General features: G+C 41.5%; 1 protein-coding gene across 1 annotated transcript in view; it reads left to right on the top strand.

Annotated features, from left to right (window-relative positions):
* LOC139688601 (chaoptin-like) overlaps positions 1-18113 on the top strand; it is a 174247-nt gene that overhangs the window by 135401 nt on the left and 20733 nt on the right. Inside the window, exons 4-5 of the mRNA XM_071586147.1 lie at positions 4188-4526; positions 5682-8371. Coding sequence (XP_071442248.1) covers positions 4188-4526; positions 5682-8371 — 3029 coding nt within the window. The remainder of the gene's footprint in view (positions 1-4187; positions 4527-5681; positions 8372-18113) is intronic.

Here is an 18113-nt window from a genome sequence, read left to right as displayed (position 1 = left end):
GCATCGGCATTGGCATAGAAGTATCGATAAATTATACATGCGTTGCAATTTTGAGATTTTCATTTTTCAAAGTTACCTAACGGCATTACGACCCTCGTATTAGAGGGATGAAGTTTTTTGGAACTTTATTCTACCTCATTGGTGCACTTGATTCCATTCCTTGTAATCTCTTTCATTTGGGCCACATTTAGACAGTGATCAGGGCAAAGATTTCATCTCAGAATAAACTGTATGATCACCATTGTTCATGGAAGGCCAGCGTTAATGTGGAAACGCATTCTTACAAATTAGTCTAATCCCTCTTCGAGGAAGAATATTTAAAAAGTCGGGGGTTGTATTGGTTTTAAATATTTCCAAAAAGTTATCAAATCAAGCGTCTCATTCCAGCGAGCGGCGGAGAAAATCAAAAAGTTTCTTTTTTCCTTTTGGCGGCCATTATATCCAACGTCGACTACTCCCACTTGAAGAGCGAAGCACAGGCAAACATTACCTCTAGGGAAAGGATTCCCACGGAATTCCCGTAATCATTACATATTCCTTCCGTGCTGTTGAAATTCTCGAATCGTGGAGCAGACCGAAATTCAGGAGAAAAAGAAACCAAGAATAAATTTATCATAAAATTTAGTCCTCTCACCCGTGAGCTAAATTCCGTTTTGCGCGAATCCGCAGCTTCTCGCGCAGTCTCCTCTCCCTTTCGCCTTTCTCTCTCCATCCCTCACGACTCTTCTCCCTCCCTCCCTCTCTCTCTATCTTTCACTCTTTCACCCGATCACTCTTGTCTACTTTTCCCTCCCTATCTTTCTCTGTTTATACTTTTCTCTTTGTCTAAAATTCACTCTCTGCGTATTTCACTCACTTTCTATCAGTCTGCCTCTCTCTCTACTCTTGCCTTTTCTCTATTTATCTTTACTTATTTTTCTCTAGCTCTCTCTCTTTCTTTATTTCTTTCAAACTCATTCTCCTTTCCACTCATTCTCTTTCTCCCTCTTCTTTTCCCTCACCCTCTCGCCTTCTCTCTCTTTCTCTCCCGCACTCTCTCGCTCCGTGCTCGACTTTTTTCCTACCCGCCACTTTCCCGTAATATCCGTGCACGGCGCCCCTTCGGCGCCGCTCGCGGTCCTTTAATCCCCGCGCTGCATTGCTCTCTTCACCTTCATCTCCTCCGGCCGCCCCTCGCCCCCAGAAATCCCCAATCCCTCGTTCCCTACACCCCTCGCAGCCACACGGGATGGTGTGCGCCTTTCATGCGCCGTGGCGTTCCCTTCCTCTTCATCCCCCGCCCCTCCTTCCCTTCGCGCCCCTCTCTCCACCCCCCCTCCCGACCTCCTTTCCTCTATTCACTCCATTTCCTCATCCTAGGCCCCCATTCCCCCCCCTCGCACCTCCCCCCTCCCCTCGCCCCATCCCACCCAGCCCTGCCCGTGCAAACATGTCGGCAGCGATTAGGAGGTAGGCCGTGGCGAGACCCCTTTTTCCGGGTCACCGCAGCCGTGGGACGACAGGTGACAGCCTACGCTTCACTCTCTCACATTATAAAGCCAAGATTTTCCGTGCTACTTTTGCGTTGCAATATGTAATCGTCGACGTTGAAATTATGTGAAAAAATTAAAAATATGGAGCTAAATTAATAGCCCTCCTTAGCGTATAAATGTATTTGAGAAGGCCCAGGATCACCGAATGAGTTAAGACTTTTTTACGAGTGGTCGTATAACAGTATTTGTTGCTTTTTTCGAAATAAAAACGAGTTATAACCTAAAAGTTAATTCTCTGAGCTTATCTCCGAGTTGGGACACTCTGAGAAATATCCGAGTGGCATAATTATTTGCACTTTGCCTTGAAAACTTTCGGCGTGCATTACATTTACCATAGAAACATTGAAATAAAAACTTGACTCCTAAAATGTAAAGGAAGTGAAGACCAGGGGTATAATTTAAAAGGGAATTTTGGCCACACTCATTATATAATCCGTTGTTTCTAGCGTTAACAACCTATAAATATCTTGTTTTATACACTTCCCCAACTTTGCGAAGGTTTTTCTATGAAGAGGAATGATGTATTTCCTTCAGAGTAAAAATGTTTCCAGAGTGAATATAAGTATCGCTGCAGGCACCCAACGGAAAACACATTTGTTTCCATTTTAGTTGCAAAAAGCGAAAACACAACTATCTGATATATTTCGCCTCTATCTTTCTCCGAATATGAAAATCATGCTTCCGGTATCAATCCCAATCAGTGTCCGTCGTCTTCCACAGTGCACTCCCATCACTCACTCTTCGAAATAACTATTCATATTCCTGGGTCACATTCCTTATTGCCAAATGGCTTTCTCCAAGTCAAGGAAAGCGATATAGACCAATTGATCCGGCTAAATTCCTTTGTATTCAATACTTCTGACAGCAAAAAGATTTTATTTTGTTCTTCTACTTCTTTGAAATCCGTATTGGTCGTTGCTTACATTATTTCCTCTTCCTCGTCCATTGTTCTACATATTAATCTTAACAAAATCTTAACATGCATGTGTCGTGTTATAGATTGTTCAGAAATGTTCACAAAAAATCGGATGTCTGAAATTTGATAATTTACGGTCCCAAAGGAGATTTTTTAATTCAGTGATAATTTATCTTTTTTTTATAAAAATAAAGAATATTTGACTGAACATTTGACAAAATACCTGTCTCAAGATATGTGATTATAATTAGTACTTTAAATTTGGAGCTAAACAATTAAGCGTAGATCGAATCTTTATAAAGAGGAATATCCTTTAATTATTTTCTGTAAACGTACGTGATTTATAATTGGTTAAATCTTAATATATCCCCATAAATATATCGGAAGATATTTTCCACCAAAGGCCCTTATTATTCAAAATCAATGTCAATTCTTATTGCATTTGAAGTATAGTTTTGCTTTCCTGAATATAGTTTTTGACATTTTTTTCATTGGTGGAAACTTGGCCAAGGACGTATGAATGATGCCATGACTTATGCAGGTAACCTATTATCTCTCATAATGACCTTATCCCTTTGGCCCAGTGGTGCACAAGCCGTGGCCCTCACCCCAATGCTTCTTTTGCGACCCTGACTGCTGACGTTGCTTTTTCAATCAATCGCTATTTGAAATTTTGCGTTATCTTGCCCTTATGCCTTCAATGGACAAATGTACTTAGCTTTATGCATAAGATAAGTCTTTTTCTTAATTACTTTATGTAACTCTTAATGCAAAAATAGTTGAAGAGCAGACAGATATTGATTTCCATATTTGCGACAATATTCCTCATTCGTTTTACAGTAAGGGCATAGCACTTTTCCACAAAATAAAACTTAATTGTTCGGCGGGTGTTTACATTCACAGAGCTATCCTCGGGAACAAAACTTACACCTTTGTCTTAGACGTCGAAACGCGCGTCGTACAATAGTTTTATTTTGTGGAAAAATGACGTATCCTTTATCATGTATTCCTTCTATTACATCAGCCAAAAAACTGTTTATCTTATTCCTCGTGCGGGGCTGATTGGAATACGGCAAGATCGTGAAACATATATTGGCGGAAATTTTTACATATTTTATAGCAAACTTTTTACGTTGCCAAAGACAGGACCTTGGTCACCATGGAGTAATCACTCCCGAAAACATTAATGCCTCTGGAGAGAACTTACTTGCGCGTGATGGAAGCCAATTTTCAATTTTCCACCCCTTAAACAAACAATTTTTCAAACTAAATGTAATTCGTGTTCCACACTATCTTGTGTCCAAATAAACCCCTGCTGATCAGAGAGACGTATCTAAAGTACTGGTTGAATTAAATTCTTGGCCGTTTACGGGAATCGTATCCGGGCATGCGTATAGTTTAGAAAATATAGAGCCACCCGCTGGTCAGCTGGCCAATCGGGGATAATCGGTTTACTTAAGATGGAAGCAGGTATTGTTCCCGGTTATTTAGTTTTCGTACTCTTTCCAGGTGACATAAACCGAACGTAACCAAACTTCGTTTCCTAGGATGCCATGAATCTTTAACCAATATGTACCAATCGGTTTACTTAAGATGGAAGCAGGTATTGTTCCCGGTTATTTAGTTTTCTTACTCTTTCCAGGTGACATAAACCGAACGTAACCAAACTTCGTTTCCTAGGATGCCATGAATCTTTAACCAATATGTACCATTTATTGTGTGTACCATTTATTCCGCAGCAACCACATCGCTTCCGTGGGGAAGATTTCCGATTGGGGCTCCCTTCGGGAATCCCTGACGAACCTTTTCCTCGGCGAGAACGACTTGGCGGAGCTGGAAGCGGGAGACGCCATCGCCTCCCTGCCTCGCCTCGCTTGGCTCAACGTGGACGCTAACCAGCTGAGGGAGTTGCCGCAAGGGTCCCTGCCGGGGTCGCTGCAGACCCTCAGCGCCTCCCATAACCTCCTGGAGAAATTCCCATCCTCGGCCATCGCTCCTTTAAAAGGCCTCACCTGGATCTTCTTGCGGGGAAACCACATAGACTCCTTACCGGACACGTCGCTCGACCCGAACACCAGGTTTGTAGTCCAAATCCAAACGTGTTTACCGATCTAAAAATAAACCACTTCCCAAACAGGCCGCAACTTTTATTTGGCCCATATTCAAGTTAATTAGCTCCATGAGATGGCAGTGATTTGGGTTTTATAAGCCGTCCAGTGAACCGTCTCCTTCAAAACGATACCGCCCTCTCATAATGACTATTCCTTGCCAATTCAGTTTTACCGTCTTTTCATTGAAGACTAAGTGATCGGGTACATTTTTTGGAACATTACAAATGCATTTGAATGTAAATTGCGTTGCACATATCCCATCTATTTGTATTAACTTCAGTCAAAAAATTAAAATTGATTTTGGGACGCATTTCCGGGTTTAACATTAATACTTTTCAAACGATATCTTAAGCCATTGCCAAGAAAATAGTGAATTTCTATGAAGCCTCTTATTTTAAGGTAAACTTTTAAGTTGGCATTTTGGACAAAGACTCATCTGTTATAAATGTACTCTAAACAAAGCCATAATGTTGCATGCATTTAAGGTAAATTTGCACGGTTATTTTGATCTCTGACGAGAATGATATCTTGTTTCCGTGCATTTCAATAATTCATTATTTTTCAATAAGTAAAACATATTTATTAGTTATTAGATAATATTTATTAGTTTCGGGATAAGAAATTTTTTGAATGGAAATGGCTTTAAAAATTATCTTTTTAACTTCGTTAGCTAAGGATTTGAAAAATTATTTATTCATGGAATTAAAACTTCAAATCAAATTCCAAAATTCAAGTTCATTTCGACGGAAAATTTAGCACGGTCCTTTATAATGGTTAAGAAAAAACATATTTGGAAATATTTCCCAGGAAAGTGTTTACATTTATATTTTGTTTTATTTTGTAATGCTGATGAATCTAAAGATTCATTTTGTATTATTTGTATGTTTATTTCTGATATATTTTAATATTACTTCTCCGTCTGCCACCTTATATTCTGAAAAGGTTTTGCGTCGTGAATTTGATATTTGGGTTGAATACATTTGGCTAATACATTCAAAATTATAAAAGTGTTCACCTAAACATTGTAAACTTTACGAAATTGGGACGAATTGTAAACTTAAAAGATTTAATAAATGATGTAAAACATCAGAGAGGTAATTTGAAGTTTGATTTTCATTCTAGGCATCGTCTGGAGAAGTTAGACCTCGGAGAGAACTTTCTGTTAACTCTGCCATCTCCTGTTTTCAACGGTTCCGTGGCCGTCCGAGACCTCAATCTCGATGGCAACCACCTCCGAACGATCCCTGCGCAGGCCTTCCGGGGAACCAACGCTGGCCGGATCTACCTCTCCTTGAATCGTCTGGAATCCTTGGACGAAAGAGCTTTCCTCGGTCTCGGACACACACTTGAGTTCCTGGACCTCGAAGGAAATCGACTCACTGCTATTCCGAAAGCACTCGGGCATTTGCGACGGCTCAAATACCTTTATCTTCCAGGAAACAAGATAAGAGACGTACCGGCTGACTCGTTCTCGGCCTTTGCCCACGCCATTAGGGCCCTTTCCCTCTCCGCCAATCGGTTGGAAAACGTCCCCCGCGCGGCGCTGGCCGAATGCCGGCGGATGTCTCACCTCAACCTCGGCTACAACAGGATATCCGAGGTGAGCGAGGCCGACTTCGCCAAGTGGGGAGCTTCACTGGATACACTGCTTCTTCGTTCTAATCATATCACCCGACTCGGACCGAACGCATTCAGGGGCGCCCCGAGACTCAGAGAGCTTTCCCTTTCTTTCAACCGTATAGTGACCCTGGATCCTGAAGCATTTGTGGACGCCGCGGCTTCCCTGGAGTCTCTAGAGATAAGTTCGGGACTGAGAAGGGATGATTTCCCGGCAGAGGCCCTTCGCCCCTTGGCCTCCCTCTTATGGCTTGCTCTCGACGGAAACGAGTTCAGGACCGTCCTGCCGACTGCTCTTTATCCATTTACTAAGCTTAAGTATCTGAACTTGGATGGCAATCGATTTAGATCCCTACCCCAGCGGCTTTTTGACGGAGCCGTCCATCGAAAGCTGAGTGACATACGTCTGTCACGGAACCGACTCGTTTCCCTTGAAGAGGATACATTCTCAGGGCTTCCAGAACTGCAGACCATTGTTCTTTCCGGAAATGGGCTCCGCAACGTGGCAGCCGGTACATTTCGAAACCTCCCATCTCTGCTCACGCTCTTTATTTCGGACAATCGGCTGAACTCCTTTCCTCCTAGGACATTTTCTCACTTGCCTTCCTTGGTACGCTTGGATGCGCAGAGGAATGACCTAAGGGAACTCTCGCTGGGTGCGTTTTACAATGTCACGGGTCCCATCGTGCCTCTAGCTTTGAACATATCCCAGAATAGGATCGCCACTTTACATCCGGGAGACACTGCTGGAGTCCTCAACGTCAAGTCAGTGGATGCATCACATAACCGCCTTTCCGAGGTTCCGATTGACTTCCTTCAGCCTCTATCTGCATCATTGCGACGCTTGCACTTGGCATTCAATCGCATCGCAAGGCTGGATGCTGGTGCTTTCGGTGAGCTCCCCCGGTTGCAGGTTTTGACGCTACAACATAACGGCTTGGCAAGCATTAAGAGAGGGGCTTTCGAAGGTTTAACTGAACTCCAAACTCTTGACTTGAGCCATAATCATCTGGAGGCGTTGGCGTTGGAGCAGTTCGCCAGGCTGCCCTTTCTTCGTATACTAGATCTATCCCATAATCACATACGATCCCTTCCCAGGGACGCTTTTCAGGGAGCACCGTTGGAGAGGCTGGATCTCTCGGGCAACGAATTTGTTAGCCTCCCGATAGGAGCGTTGGGAGAGGTGGGTCGCACCTTGCGTCACCTCGATGTCTCTCGCAACAGACTGGAGCACCTGGACGGGACGATGCTCTCCCAGACCCCGCACCTACTCTCCTTAGGCTTGGCAGCCAACAGGCTTACCATCCTCCCGGACAACGCTTTCGCGGCTCTCGGAGCTTTGCTAAGGTTGGATCTTTCCTCAAATCCTCTGAGGGCAAACTTCAAAGAGCTCTTCCATTACCTTCCCACCCTCAGAACCCTCTCATTAGCCGGATGTGGTCTCTCCGGTTCCGCCCCCTCCTTGCGCTTACCCGCCCTGCTCAACCTCGACCTGTCCGACAACACTCTTGAAGACGTTTCCTCCTCCTCCGCCGCGGGAGTGCCACGACTCCGGATACTGACCCTTACAAGGAACAAGTTTACATCCTTGCCCTCCTCAGCTTGGCCGATGCTCCCGAGACTCAGGGCTCTCGACATATCGGAGAACCCCATTAGAGTGGTCACCAAAGACTCCTTATCCCCCCTGCCTAGACTGCAAAGCTTGCTGATGCAGGGACTCGCGAGGATGGAAAGATTTGATTCGGACTCGTTTTCCATGCTGAAGAGACTCACCACAGTCAAAGTCCAGACCTTCCCTCGGATAGAAAAGTATCGATTCCGCCTGGGGAGCGTTTTGTCCGGCGCACCTTCTATACGGCGTCTTTCCGTTCACGTGCTAGAGCCACTCCTAGCCGACCAGTTGCTTCGGGCTTTTTCGCCCAAACTTCGAGAGCTGGAAGTGACCGGAGAAGACCTAAAGGCGGTGGCTCCCGAGGCTCTGGACGCGGTCTCGGAGGAAGGGAACCTGGAGCTTGCATTTGCGCTGAGGGGCACGAGCGTTTCGTCTCTACCCCCGGGCCTGTTGGCAGGGTTGGCGGCCGCAGTACCCCATCTCTCCATAGACCTGAGTGACAACAGATTCGCAGCTCTCGGCCCGGCTGCTCTCTATCCGAATGACTCATCGTGGGAGAACGTGGGAACCAGGATAGTCTCCGGTAAGAGAACACTCTGTGCTAAACGTGTTGGAGTCGATGCTTTTGTAGTCATTCTCTTCTTCTTTGTTTAGGTGTGTTTTTTTCACAATGCTATAATGTTTGTAGAGTTCCGTAGTGTTTCAGTGTGCGTATAAGTAGAAATATTTATCCATCGCTGCATTCCATATTCTTTCTTGAGAGCTAGTGTTTTAAATATTCCCGACGTAATACATGTTGTCCATCAAACATCCTGTTTCGTAAAATGTATTTGATAGTATTGCTTAATTTTTAATTCTTTTATTACGGCTAGACGCCTCCCTGAATGGCGAATTCAGCTAAGAAAAACATAAGAAATAAAACAATTTCTTTGGTTATTTGTTGCCACAATTCTCAGAATCCTGAGATTTGATTTGAGAGCAAATTTGAGACAGCGATATTCTATATTACCTACAGATATTATTTACAATTTTGTTAAGCCTTAAAACGAAAGGACATTTGGTTGCAATTTCAAATACCTTTTAAATTAATATTGCTAATATAATAATGGTCTCCCAATGCATCGATACAGAAAACACGCCAACCTCTTTTTCCAGTCCCTAAAGGAAACTGAAGAAAGTGAGGACGCCATTTCAAATAGTTCTGAATTCAGAATATAAGGAATTTATTCCTTGTAATTTTCAATTCAATGAATTGGTATTTATGTGGTTTTGAAAAAACAGAAGAAGTATATCTTACAACAGCTGGATAGAGAATAAAATTGAAAAAAATAAATGTAAAGTTCTCTTAAAAACTAATAACTATTAGTTTTCAATTAAACTAATAGACGAAGCTACAGTATTTAAACCAAATAAATTCAGTGAAATTGTATTAACATTTTGTAAACCATAATGATGTTTTACTTTAATTGCTATTCCTTACAGTGGAATGTTGCACTGAATTACGCCATATGGCGTATTATGTTTGTTAACAATATATTATGGTTATATTTTATTCCTTACTGTTGGAGATGATGAAAAAGTAAGTATTTATAAGTCTCGGGAATGAGATCATTAAATTTCATTTTACTTTATTCTTGGATCTTAAGAACAACAAATTATTTTAGATAATTATCTTTTTCCCTTCGGGCCAAGAGACCATTTAAATCCCATAGAAATGGGATTAGCCATTTAGTCGGTGAAAATCCGGCATTCCAAACATGCAATAAGTAGTTCAAGAGATGGGCACTCGGTTGACAGCGCATCATATTTCTGAGTGTGGCCATTTCGGGGATCTTTAAGTGTTATCCCGACGGCCTCGCCCGCTCCCATCGGCGGACTTCGCACCTGAAATGTAACGCGTCTCTTTACGGCGCAAGTAGTACTCACTGTAGCCATTCGACGGCGGGGGCCGCCGCTCTGAGGGGGCGTGTTCGCGGAGGTGGGGTGGGCCAGGGCATAAGATAAGGGGACGGGGTTGCCACCTCCCTGGTATAGTGGGAAAACATAGAAGAGCCATGGATTTTAATTAGGCGTGACATACCAGTGAAATTCAGCGCTTTAGAAAAAAATCACTTTTCACATTTGCATTAACGCGACCTTTCTTTCGGTGAGTAATATGCCTCTGGCTGCATAAAAGAAAGCAAAATCTGTGCTTTTTCATCGGATATTTGTAATTGTTTCTAGCGAGTCATTAATTTTATTGATGACTCACTAGAAAGTTGTAAAAATTCAATTGCTATACAGTAGAAGCCTTCGCGGCCATTTGTTTCCGAACTTATTGCAACAATATTTGCTAAGATCTCAATCATCCGCGTGTACGTTATTTAAAAACAAGAATCATCCAGCCCATATGATTGTAATCATATGACAAAATGTTGGCAAAATTTCTATTTTACATAAGACGTTAAATAATTAAGATCATTAATGTGTGTTTCATGCGTTTTTAACTTATATCACTAATATTTGTCGTTGCCACATCACAAAACTTTCACAAGATGTCATCCGGATAATTGATCATAGAGAGCAGTATTAATTGTTGGCTCAATCTGAATCTGACTCCCACCGATAAGGCGCTGGTGTCTCTGAGTGAGCAATGACCTACTGTAGAAAGCCTTAAGTTTTTTTCAAAACGGCTAAATGAACTGAAAATATATGATTTCTGAAAAATCACTGACATGACGAACTTGTTTTGAATGAAACTTTTATTAAAGCATTTCATCAAACTTATGAAAGGCAGTTTCGAATTTAAGTCGGTGATAAAAAAACTGTTCTTTTGAAACGAATATACATTTCTTTCAAATAATATGAATGGCGCTTTCAAACGATGTCTTAATTACAGAGATGTAATGATTTCTTCAAGTGTAAACGAGGAACGTAAGAAATGAGTCTTACAAAAATATTTAACGATGATGATAACAAGAAGGCGCGAATAATTCATGGTATCATCAAGTTATGTGTCGAGGGAAAGTGTGCAAGAACAGATTTGGAAAAGGTGGAAGAGTGAGGAGTATGTAGAAATCGGAAAGAATTGGGAATCGGTGGGTTGGGGTGGGGGGGGGCATGTTTCAGGGGCGGCTTCTGTTCCAGTGTGGGCAAAGAGGTGCGGAGACAGGCGGGCGGCGGGGGGGGGGGCAAGGAGAAGAGGGGGGATACTCCCTCGCGGTGGCCGTCTGCGGCACGTACGATCCATAAATCAATCGCGGGTTGCGGAAAAAGAGAGGGTGGAAGTGGAGTAGAAAGGGGTGGAGTTATCCAGAAAGAAATTCGGTCAAAGGGTTGGAAGGAAGTCAAGAGAACACCCGAATACTTGAATCCCTTAAATGAGAGGGGACATTGTTTCTGTCTATGGACATGCTAGGAGATCCATAGAAGTGCAGCAGAAGTTGCAAACATGTCAGTAGTGATTGAGTGAGCGAGTAAAAAGGAGTCAAATCTTATTGCGTTCGCTACCAAAATACTTGGAATTATTTTTAAAAATATGTTTGTGTGTTAGTGTAATATATGTATTGTATTTAATAAAACCATAAACACAGTAATCAACCGGAAGGTCGGTTTAGTAGGTGATGGACCCAGTACTAAGCCCTATACGGCGTGTGAAATTCACACATGTGGCAGGTAGGGGGGCCAGTTCCTTTCCCTGTGCCGGTTATGGTTTCCCAGGAAGACCTGGTACCCGAAAAATCACTTTAGCTTGGGTGGAGCTGCAGGTGCCCAGAGTGCCTTGCCCGGGAATCGAACCCGGGACCCTCCGGTCAGCATTCCAAAGCTCGACCCACTGGACTACCGCGACCCATTGTATTTAATATATATATATATATATACATTGTATTTAATATATATATATACATATTCACAGTTTACATCACAATTTTCCTGAAATTAGGTTGCCACTAGGCTGGGAGGAATATGAAAATATTTTGAGGCTTTAAGGTGGGGCCAATTGTTCCACAACTTTGAAGCGATGGGCGGCATCTTTTTCCATTTCACGAAGTCTGATGCTGGAAGATTTTACCAAAAAGACACTCAGAAAGATCGGAGGACAAAACTCAAGTAAATTCTGCCAAATCGCCCAATTTCCAATTTTAATTACATGATACTACTTATTTGAGCGATTTCATTGCGCTTATTTCAAGCACGCCTCCTAATCGGAATCTCTTGAGAATCGTAATGCTAAGAAAAGCACGAGTTATGAGCCAAGCTCAAAGCTCAACACGCAACGCCCGAGTTAATAATATCTTACCACTCCGATCACGCTTAATACGTTAGCCGTAATATCCTCTCATATGTTAGGGGCCTTAGTGAGCACGGGTTTAAGACCGAGAGCAGCACTAAATGAAAGGGTCCATTAAACACTGCGGGCGCATATTGGTTTCAACCGTAAGAATAACGACTTGATTTATACGTTTCTTCTTCACAGCTGGCAGGAAAGTTGGCGGGAAATGAAAGAGAGAGAGAGAGAGAGAGAGAGAGAGAGAGAGAGAGGACAAATTGCTTCGGAAGGAGCTTAGAATGTCCGCCGAGATTGGTGGGTGGGTGGCAAGGAGCGGGGGGATGGGGTGGGAGGTGTGGAGCCATGCGGGATAGCGAGGGTATGGAGAGGAAAGAGAGAATGAGGGAGAAGGAGAGAAGAAGAATGGAATGAGAAAGAAAAGGGGAAAAGGGGGACGCGCCCTTCGTCCTTCACTTGTCCATGCCTCCCCTGCAAATTAAGCCCTCGACGCTGAAAGCGAAAAGAGATTTGGGAGACGAAGATTAAAATTAAAAAAAAATAATGAAGCAAAAGCGTTTGAAGGGGCGAACCGTGAGTTTCGCTCGCGCGAAACCGCCGACTTCCCCGTGCAGGTGCCCACGCACGCCCCCCGGTGGTTAAAGGCGTAAATATTGGCGCTCGGGGATTCATTCTTCGTGCGTGGTCGCGGAGGGTGGGTGGGTGGTGGTGGCAGGTCAGGGGAGGCAGATAAGGGGTGGGAAGTAATGGAAGGGGCGCTGCGGCACGTGGTAATCACCCGACCACCCTTCGGAACCCTCCCCCTGCCTTCGAAAGGGCTTTCCCTCGCCACGGCCTCCGATTCGGCCTCCGCTCCATTCGGAGAGCGACCATTGATGGGGGGCTCCCGAAAGGTCTCCGGCCCCGCTCTTACTTCAGCCAAAACAATATATCACTCGGAGGTGCGCCTAGCGAGGGTGCATTATGAGCGACTTTTAATTCCAGCCTTTTGTCATGGAATTAATATCGATCTATATTTGCGGTAGGAAAAAAGTCGAGCATGAAGGGAATAAATAAATTAGAATTTTATTCCATCGATTTCACTTTATCTTGACTTATTTTCAATCCTACTATTTTGATCGGTCGCCGCAATCTTTTATATAAAATCTTTTTTTAACATTAATCTATCTCATTCAATTAAGAATCGGTAGTTGCTAAAAAGTATTATATAAGTTTGGGGCCCTTCTGTGGGATTTGCGTTGTCATTTTCCAAAGAAAAATTTCCAAACTAATTAATTTTAGGTGCTGTTCTTATACAAATTGCGGCAGTAAGTTTTCTTTGTGAAATGTAAAAATGTTTCAGGGTGACATAATCGGGAAGGGATGGTCGCGGGCGCCCGCGACTCTCCCTTCCCGAGAATTGAATTTTACCGAAATTCCCGAGATTACTGTCGTTTTTTTAAAGTATAGAAAAATACTAAACATTTAAATCGGCCGAAAAGGCAAGAAACTCAGCCTAAGAGGGAATTTTACAAATAAAAGGAAGGAAATTTAATTTTCCGAAGACTTTTTTATACTTTTTTCATGTGTGGGCCGAAAGTCATTTCCCCTTCAAGAGAAAGGCAATTCTTCGAAATATTTCCTCTTGATTTCCGAACGCCATCCACCGCCATCGCCACCAGCGCGTGCAAGCATATGACGATAACATTTAAGGGATGGCGCGTTGCCAAATGTTCTCTAAGGTCATTCATTGAGCAGACAGTGCTGTTCTCCCTCACTCTTCGTTGACCCTAAACACGTGGAAGATGGATCTTTAACATGTTAATATGCCTTCGAAAGTCCTGCCCAAGTTATACCATAAGCTTTATGATTATGCATAGAATAATTCAGTATTATACCTAAGCAGGTCGTTTATTCATGATGCATGCTTGCATGTTTACCTCAAGCATTTAGTCAACTTGTTTAAATTTACATATTTTTTCTGAAGTACAAAGCACAGGTTTTTTTATGAGCAGGTGGTGAATTAAATTCTCTGTAAACGTACTTAGATTTTATGTTATTTTATATTTGAAAATTCTAAACTCGTCCGTAATCATCAGCTAGCATAAAGGAATTAATAGTGTGGTAGATTATTACGGACCATGCTTCTTAAAATTGAATTTTTCCTCTTGGGTTTAGCATAATAATGCAATGGGCGCTAAGGAAGGGTTCAAAATCAAAACTGAAATTTCTTAAAGTGTTAACCCATCCGGAATAATCTAAACATGGAATTCATGGCTCTTCGGTTTAAGAAGGATTTACTCGAAGAACATAAAGTTCTGCTCATTAAAATGGCTGGGAATAAACAGCCCCCTTATCCAACTTTGGGGCAACAATTGCTTGAGGCTACAACAGATTATTAATATTTATAAGTAAGGCTGAAGGTGTGCCTTAATATTTCTGGCACTCATCGGTTGCCCTGGATTTAAACAATAAGACGGGTGAGGTCTAGATAAAGGATGTTAGTTTATGAAATCGGAAGCCTGTGGAATTGGGATAAACTTTCTGAAAATGTATTCACATTACTACTCTTGTTTTAGGAAACAATTAAAAGCCTTGTTAACGTTGATATCTAAGTATCGCAATGCTCAAAAATAAAATTTTCTTCCCTCTGGCATTATCGCCCGGACGAGTGTTAACGTGTTAGGATTTAAATGAAATGGGTTTTATGGTTACTATGCGGTTATGCCCAAAGTCCTGTAAACTATCACCAGGTGTTCTTTACTGACGTGTTTAATATTGGCGTAATTCATGAGTTGAAGGAAATTTGGGAATTCAATTTTCCATTGAAAACTATGGAAAGGTTGGAACTAAGGAAAACTCCACCATCTCTTGTAACAATTATGCCACCAGTACATTCCATATTTATGAAGAGTGTTTAGAGTCATTAAACGTACGATGTTGGTCAAAGATTTCAATGGTGCCTTTCCGCTCCAAAATGTGAAGGAAATCTTACCGCGTTAAATTTGGTCAAAACTTTAACCAAAGCGTTTTTTCCCTTGAAACTAACGGAGTACCGTTGATCCACATTTAAAGTTTTCATTTATGTAATACACATTGCAGTGCAACGTGATGCATATTTTTGGTAGCAAGAATTAATTAGTGTTATATATTCAATTGTCATAATAGGAATGATGTGCATAAATTTTTAATGAAAAACGAAATAGCCGAGACCGTAAACTTGATTGGCATTAGGTTTGTTAAAAGGATAGGGGGAGGTAAAAGCAAAGTTACAAGTATGGGATAGGGAACACACACTAGGTTACTTGATCTACTCAATCACACACAAAAAAGGCAAAATTAACAGTCAAAAATGAAACAAACACAACCACTTGATCCCTAGGGTGTGTTAAGGTCAAGTCAAAGTGACTCTCGTGAATCGCATTCACACACACACACACACACACATTCAGGGTTTGCAAGGATATCTCCTATGCCCCGTGGTACTCACATGGGAATGAAAAACAAATTGAAATAAAAATCAAGGAGAAGAAGGCCCAAGTTCACGTTCGCAATCACTCGGGTGTGTTACACATTCGTGAATCGCACCCGCTCGCCCGTTAAGGGATTACAAGGATTGTTCAGGGTTTACAAGTCAATGGCAGTGACCCGTCAATCACAGATGGATATTAAATTATAAAACGGATGTACGCACGTTTTCCTTCATTCACTCAATCACTCGGGTGGGTTCAGAAACAGGGACGTTTGCGAATCTCACGTACTCACACTTTCGGGGTTTACAAAGATTGCCATTGACCCTTTAAACACACCGAAATAACAATAAGGAACAGAATGGACGTACGTAAACGCACAGTCACTCAAATCTGACCTTTGTGAATCACACTCACTCACTCTTTGAGGATTTGCAAGGATTCCTCCAATGCCAGGGGACACGTCAATCACACAAACAAAAAATAAGGAAATAAGTATCAGGGATAGGTAAGTTCCTGGAGAAAACTTGACACCAGGTGTTTTGCGTGCCAAGCAGGCCTCTGAAGAGAAGAATGAAATAACCGTTTTGAGAGGTTTGAAAGAACGGGATTTTCCTCTTACTTGTAGCTTTGTTTTAACCTCCCCCCTTGACAAACCCAGTGCCAATCAACTTTACGGCCTCGGCTATTTCGTATTTCATTGTTCACGATCGTAGGTGCGTTCATTTTGTATTTAAATGACTTGTTAAATTTAATATTCACTAACGACCATGTTTAATTCGGTCTGTTCGCAAAACAATGTTCATATGTTTACACAGTGAAAATCATTTGCAGTAAATTGCTTCGCCATTAATATTTTCTTAAATTTTAGTTTCTGTACTTTTGTCTAATTTATTGGTTTGACTGTGTTCTAAACTTGAATATTTTGTAGCAATATCGGCATTGGATGCAAATTCTGTGAAATCAGACGTGTACTATTCGTATGTTTACCACATTGAATTCGTAAGATTGTCACCGCCTGAGTAAGAGTGAGGAATTTCCCATTTCGCTTGGAATGAAGAGGCAGAATTTCCTTCGGTTATACATTAGGAAAGATATTCAATGTTAATTTTAATTAACATCGTTCGAGAGAATTAGCATTAAGCAAATTTTTCTCTAATTTAGGTTTCATTTCAGGCAACTATTACGATTCCAAAGGTGTTTAGTTTTCCAAAGAGACAATATTTACAAAGGATTTCTAGTCAGAAAACGTGAAACGTAATTCCCATAATAGCATACCTACCACCAGTAAGGTGGTAGGTATGCTATTATGGGAATCGTCTATAAAATGTTAAGATTAGCCGACCTTCCCATAAAGTAACGGATTTCATCTCGCGATCTTTGAAGCAGATTTCATAGAATTTATCTCATTTTGCATGGAGATAATCTCTAATTTTGTGTGTGTGCGCGTGTGTGGTGTATGTATGTATGTATGTACAAGAAGCGGAAATTTCCAAAAATAGTTTGGTAATTAATTATTTCGATTTCAATTAATGTCAGATAAACGAACTACGTTGGAATTTTGAAAAAAGCAGTATAGAATGAATAATTACAGGCCCGATGAGAATATTTTTTGACTCTCGCTGTCACTCAAAACGGTGTGATTTTTAAGGATCTAGATCCTTCTCGGAAAACGCAGGGAAAATAAATTTCAGACCCGCTAAATGACTCCATGCATAAAGTGAATATGGCAGAGTACCATTATAATATTTATAATTTGTCCTATGCATATTGAAGGTACGATAATTATTTGATATTATGCTAACAGAATTCACTCATTTTATGATGATTTTATGATCAAAGGTATGATTTTACTTTACCTATTAAAAATAAGATGGTGTTAATCATTCAGTATATCAATTTGAATTCAATTTAATAAAATTTTGAAATAAAAATCTTTAAACAAAATATTGCCCATTTGGTGACTTCGGCATATTATTTCGTATAAGTGTAGTTTTACTTTTGGTGACAATTTTTAACTATCACAACTTTTCCTTTTGTATTTCTTCTTTGAAAAATAAATACTTTGATCTATTTTAGAATGAAAAAAATGAAATGGGCGGAAAGTTAAACAAATGATAGCGTTCTCGGTGTAGTGGGGGGAGAAAGAAAGTTGATTGGGGAAATTCGAAGTAGGTATGGTAGGCTGTTTCAGGCAGTGCTCGCAATGGGAGGATGACGGAGGGGAGAGAGCCGGGAAAGTAGGAAGGAAATTCTATTTTAAATAGAATTAAGGGAGGAGGAATGTATTCCGAGTGAGAGAATGAGTCTATGTGATATGTTTTATGCGTACGAACAGGAAAGAGGAGAGAAAAGATATTTTTGTCAAAACTAAGAATCCAAGGCACATTCAAAACCAACCCTTGCCCGGTATAATGCTGCTAAAAACGATAATCGTTGGTGTGTTTGAAAAATTAAGGAAAACCTATCACACATCGGTGAATTATCGAAGGTAGAAGTAATATATTTTTTATTGAACTGGGATCAGGTGGCACACTTCCTTATTTTTAGAAGATAAACCATTTAATGTATTTGAGGAATTTCAGGTCCTTTTGCCAGAGCATTCGAAG

Source organism: Hetaerina americana, unplaced genomic scaffold (genome assembly GCF_022747635.1).
Source record: "Hetaerina americana unplaced genomic scaffold, ioHetAmer1.1.p SCAF_21, whole genome shotgun sequence".
In the NCBI taxonomy this organism is placed as follows: Eukaryota; Metazoa; Arthropoda; class Insecta; order Odonata; family Calopterygidae; genus Hetaerina; species Hetaerina americana.
This window is presented reverse-complemented; position numbering and strand designations above follow the sequence as displayed.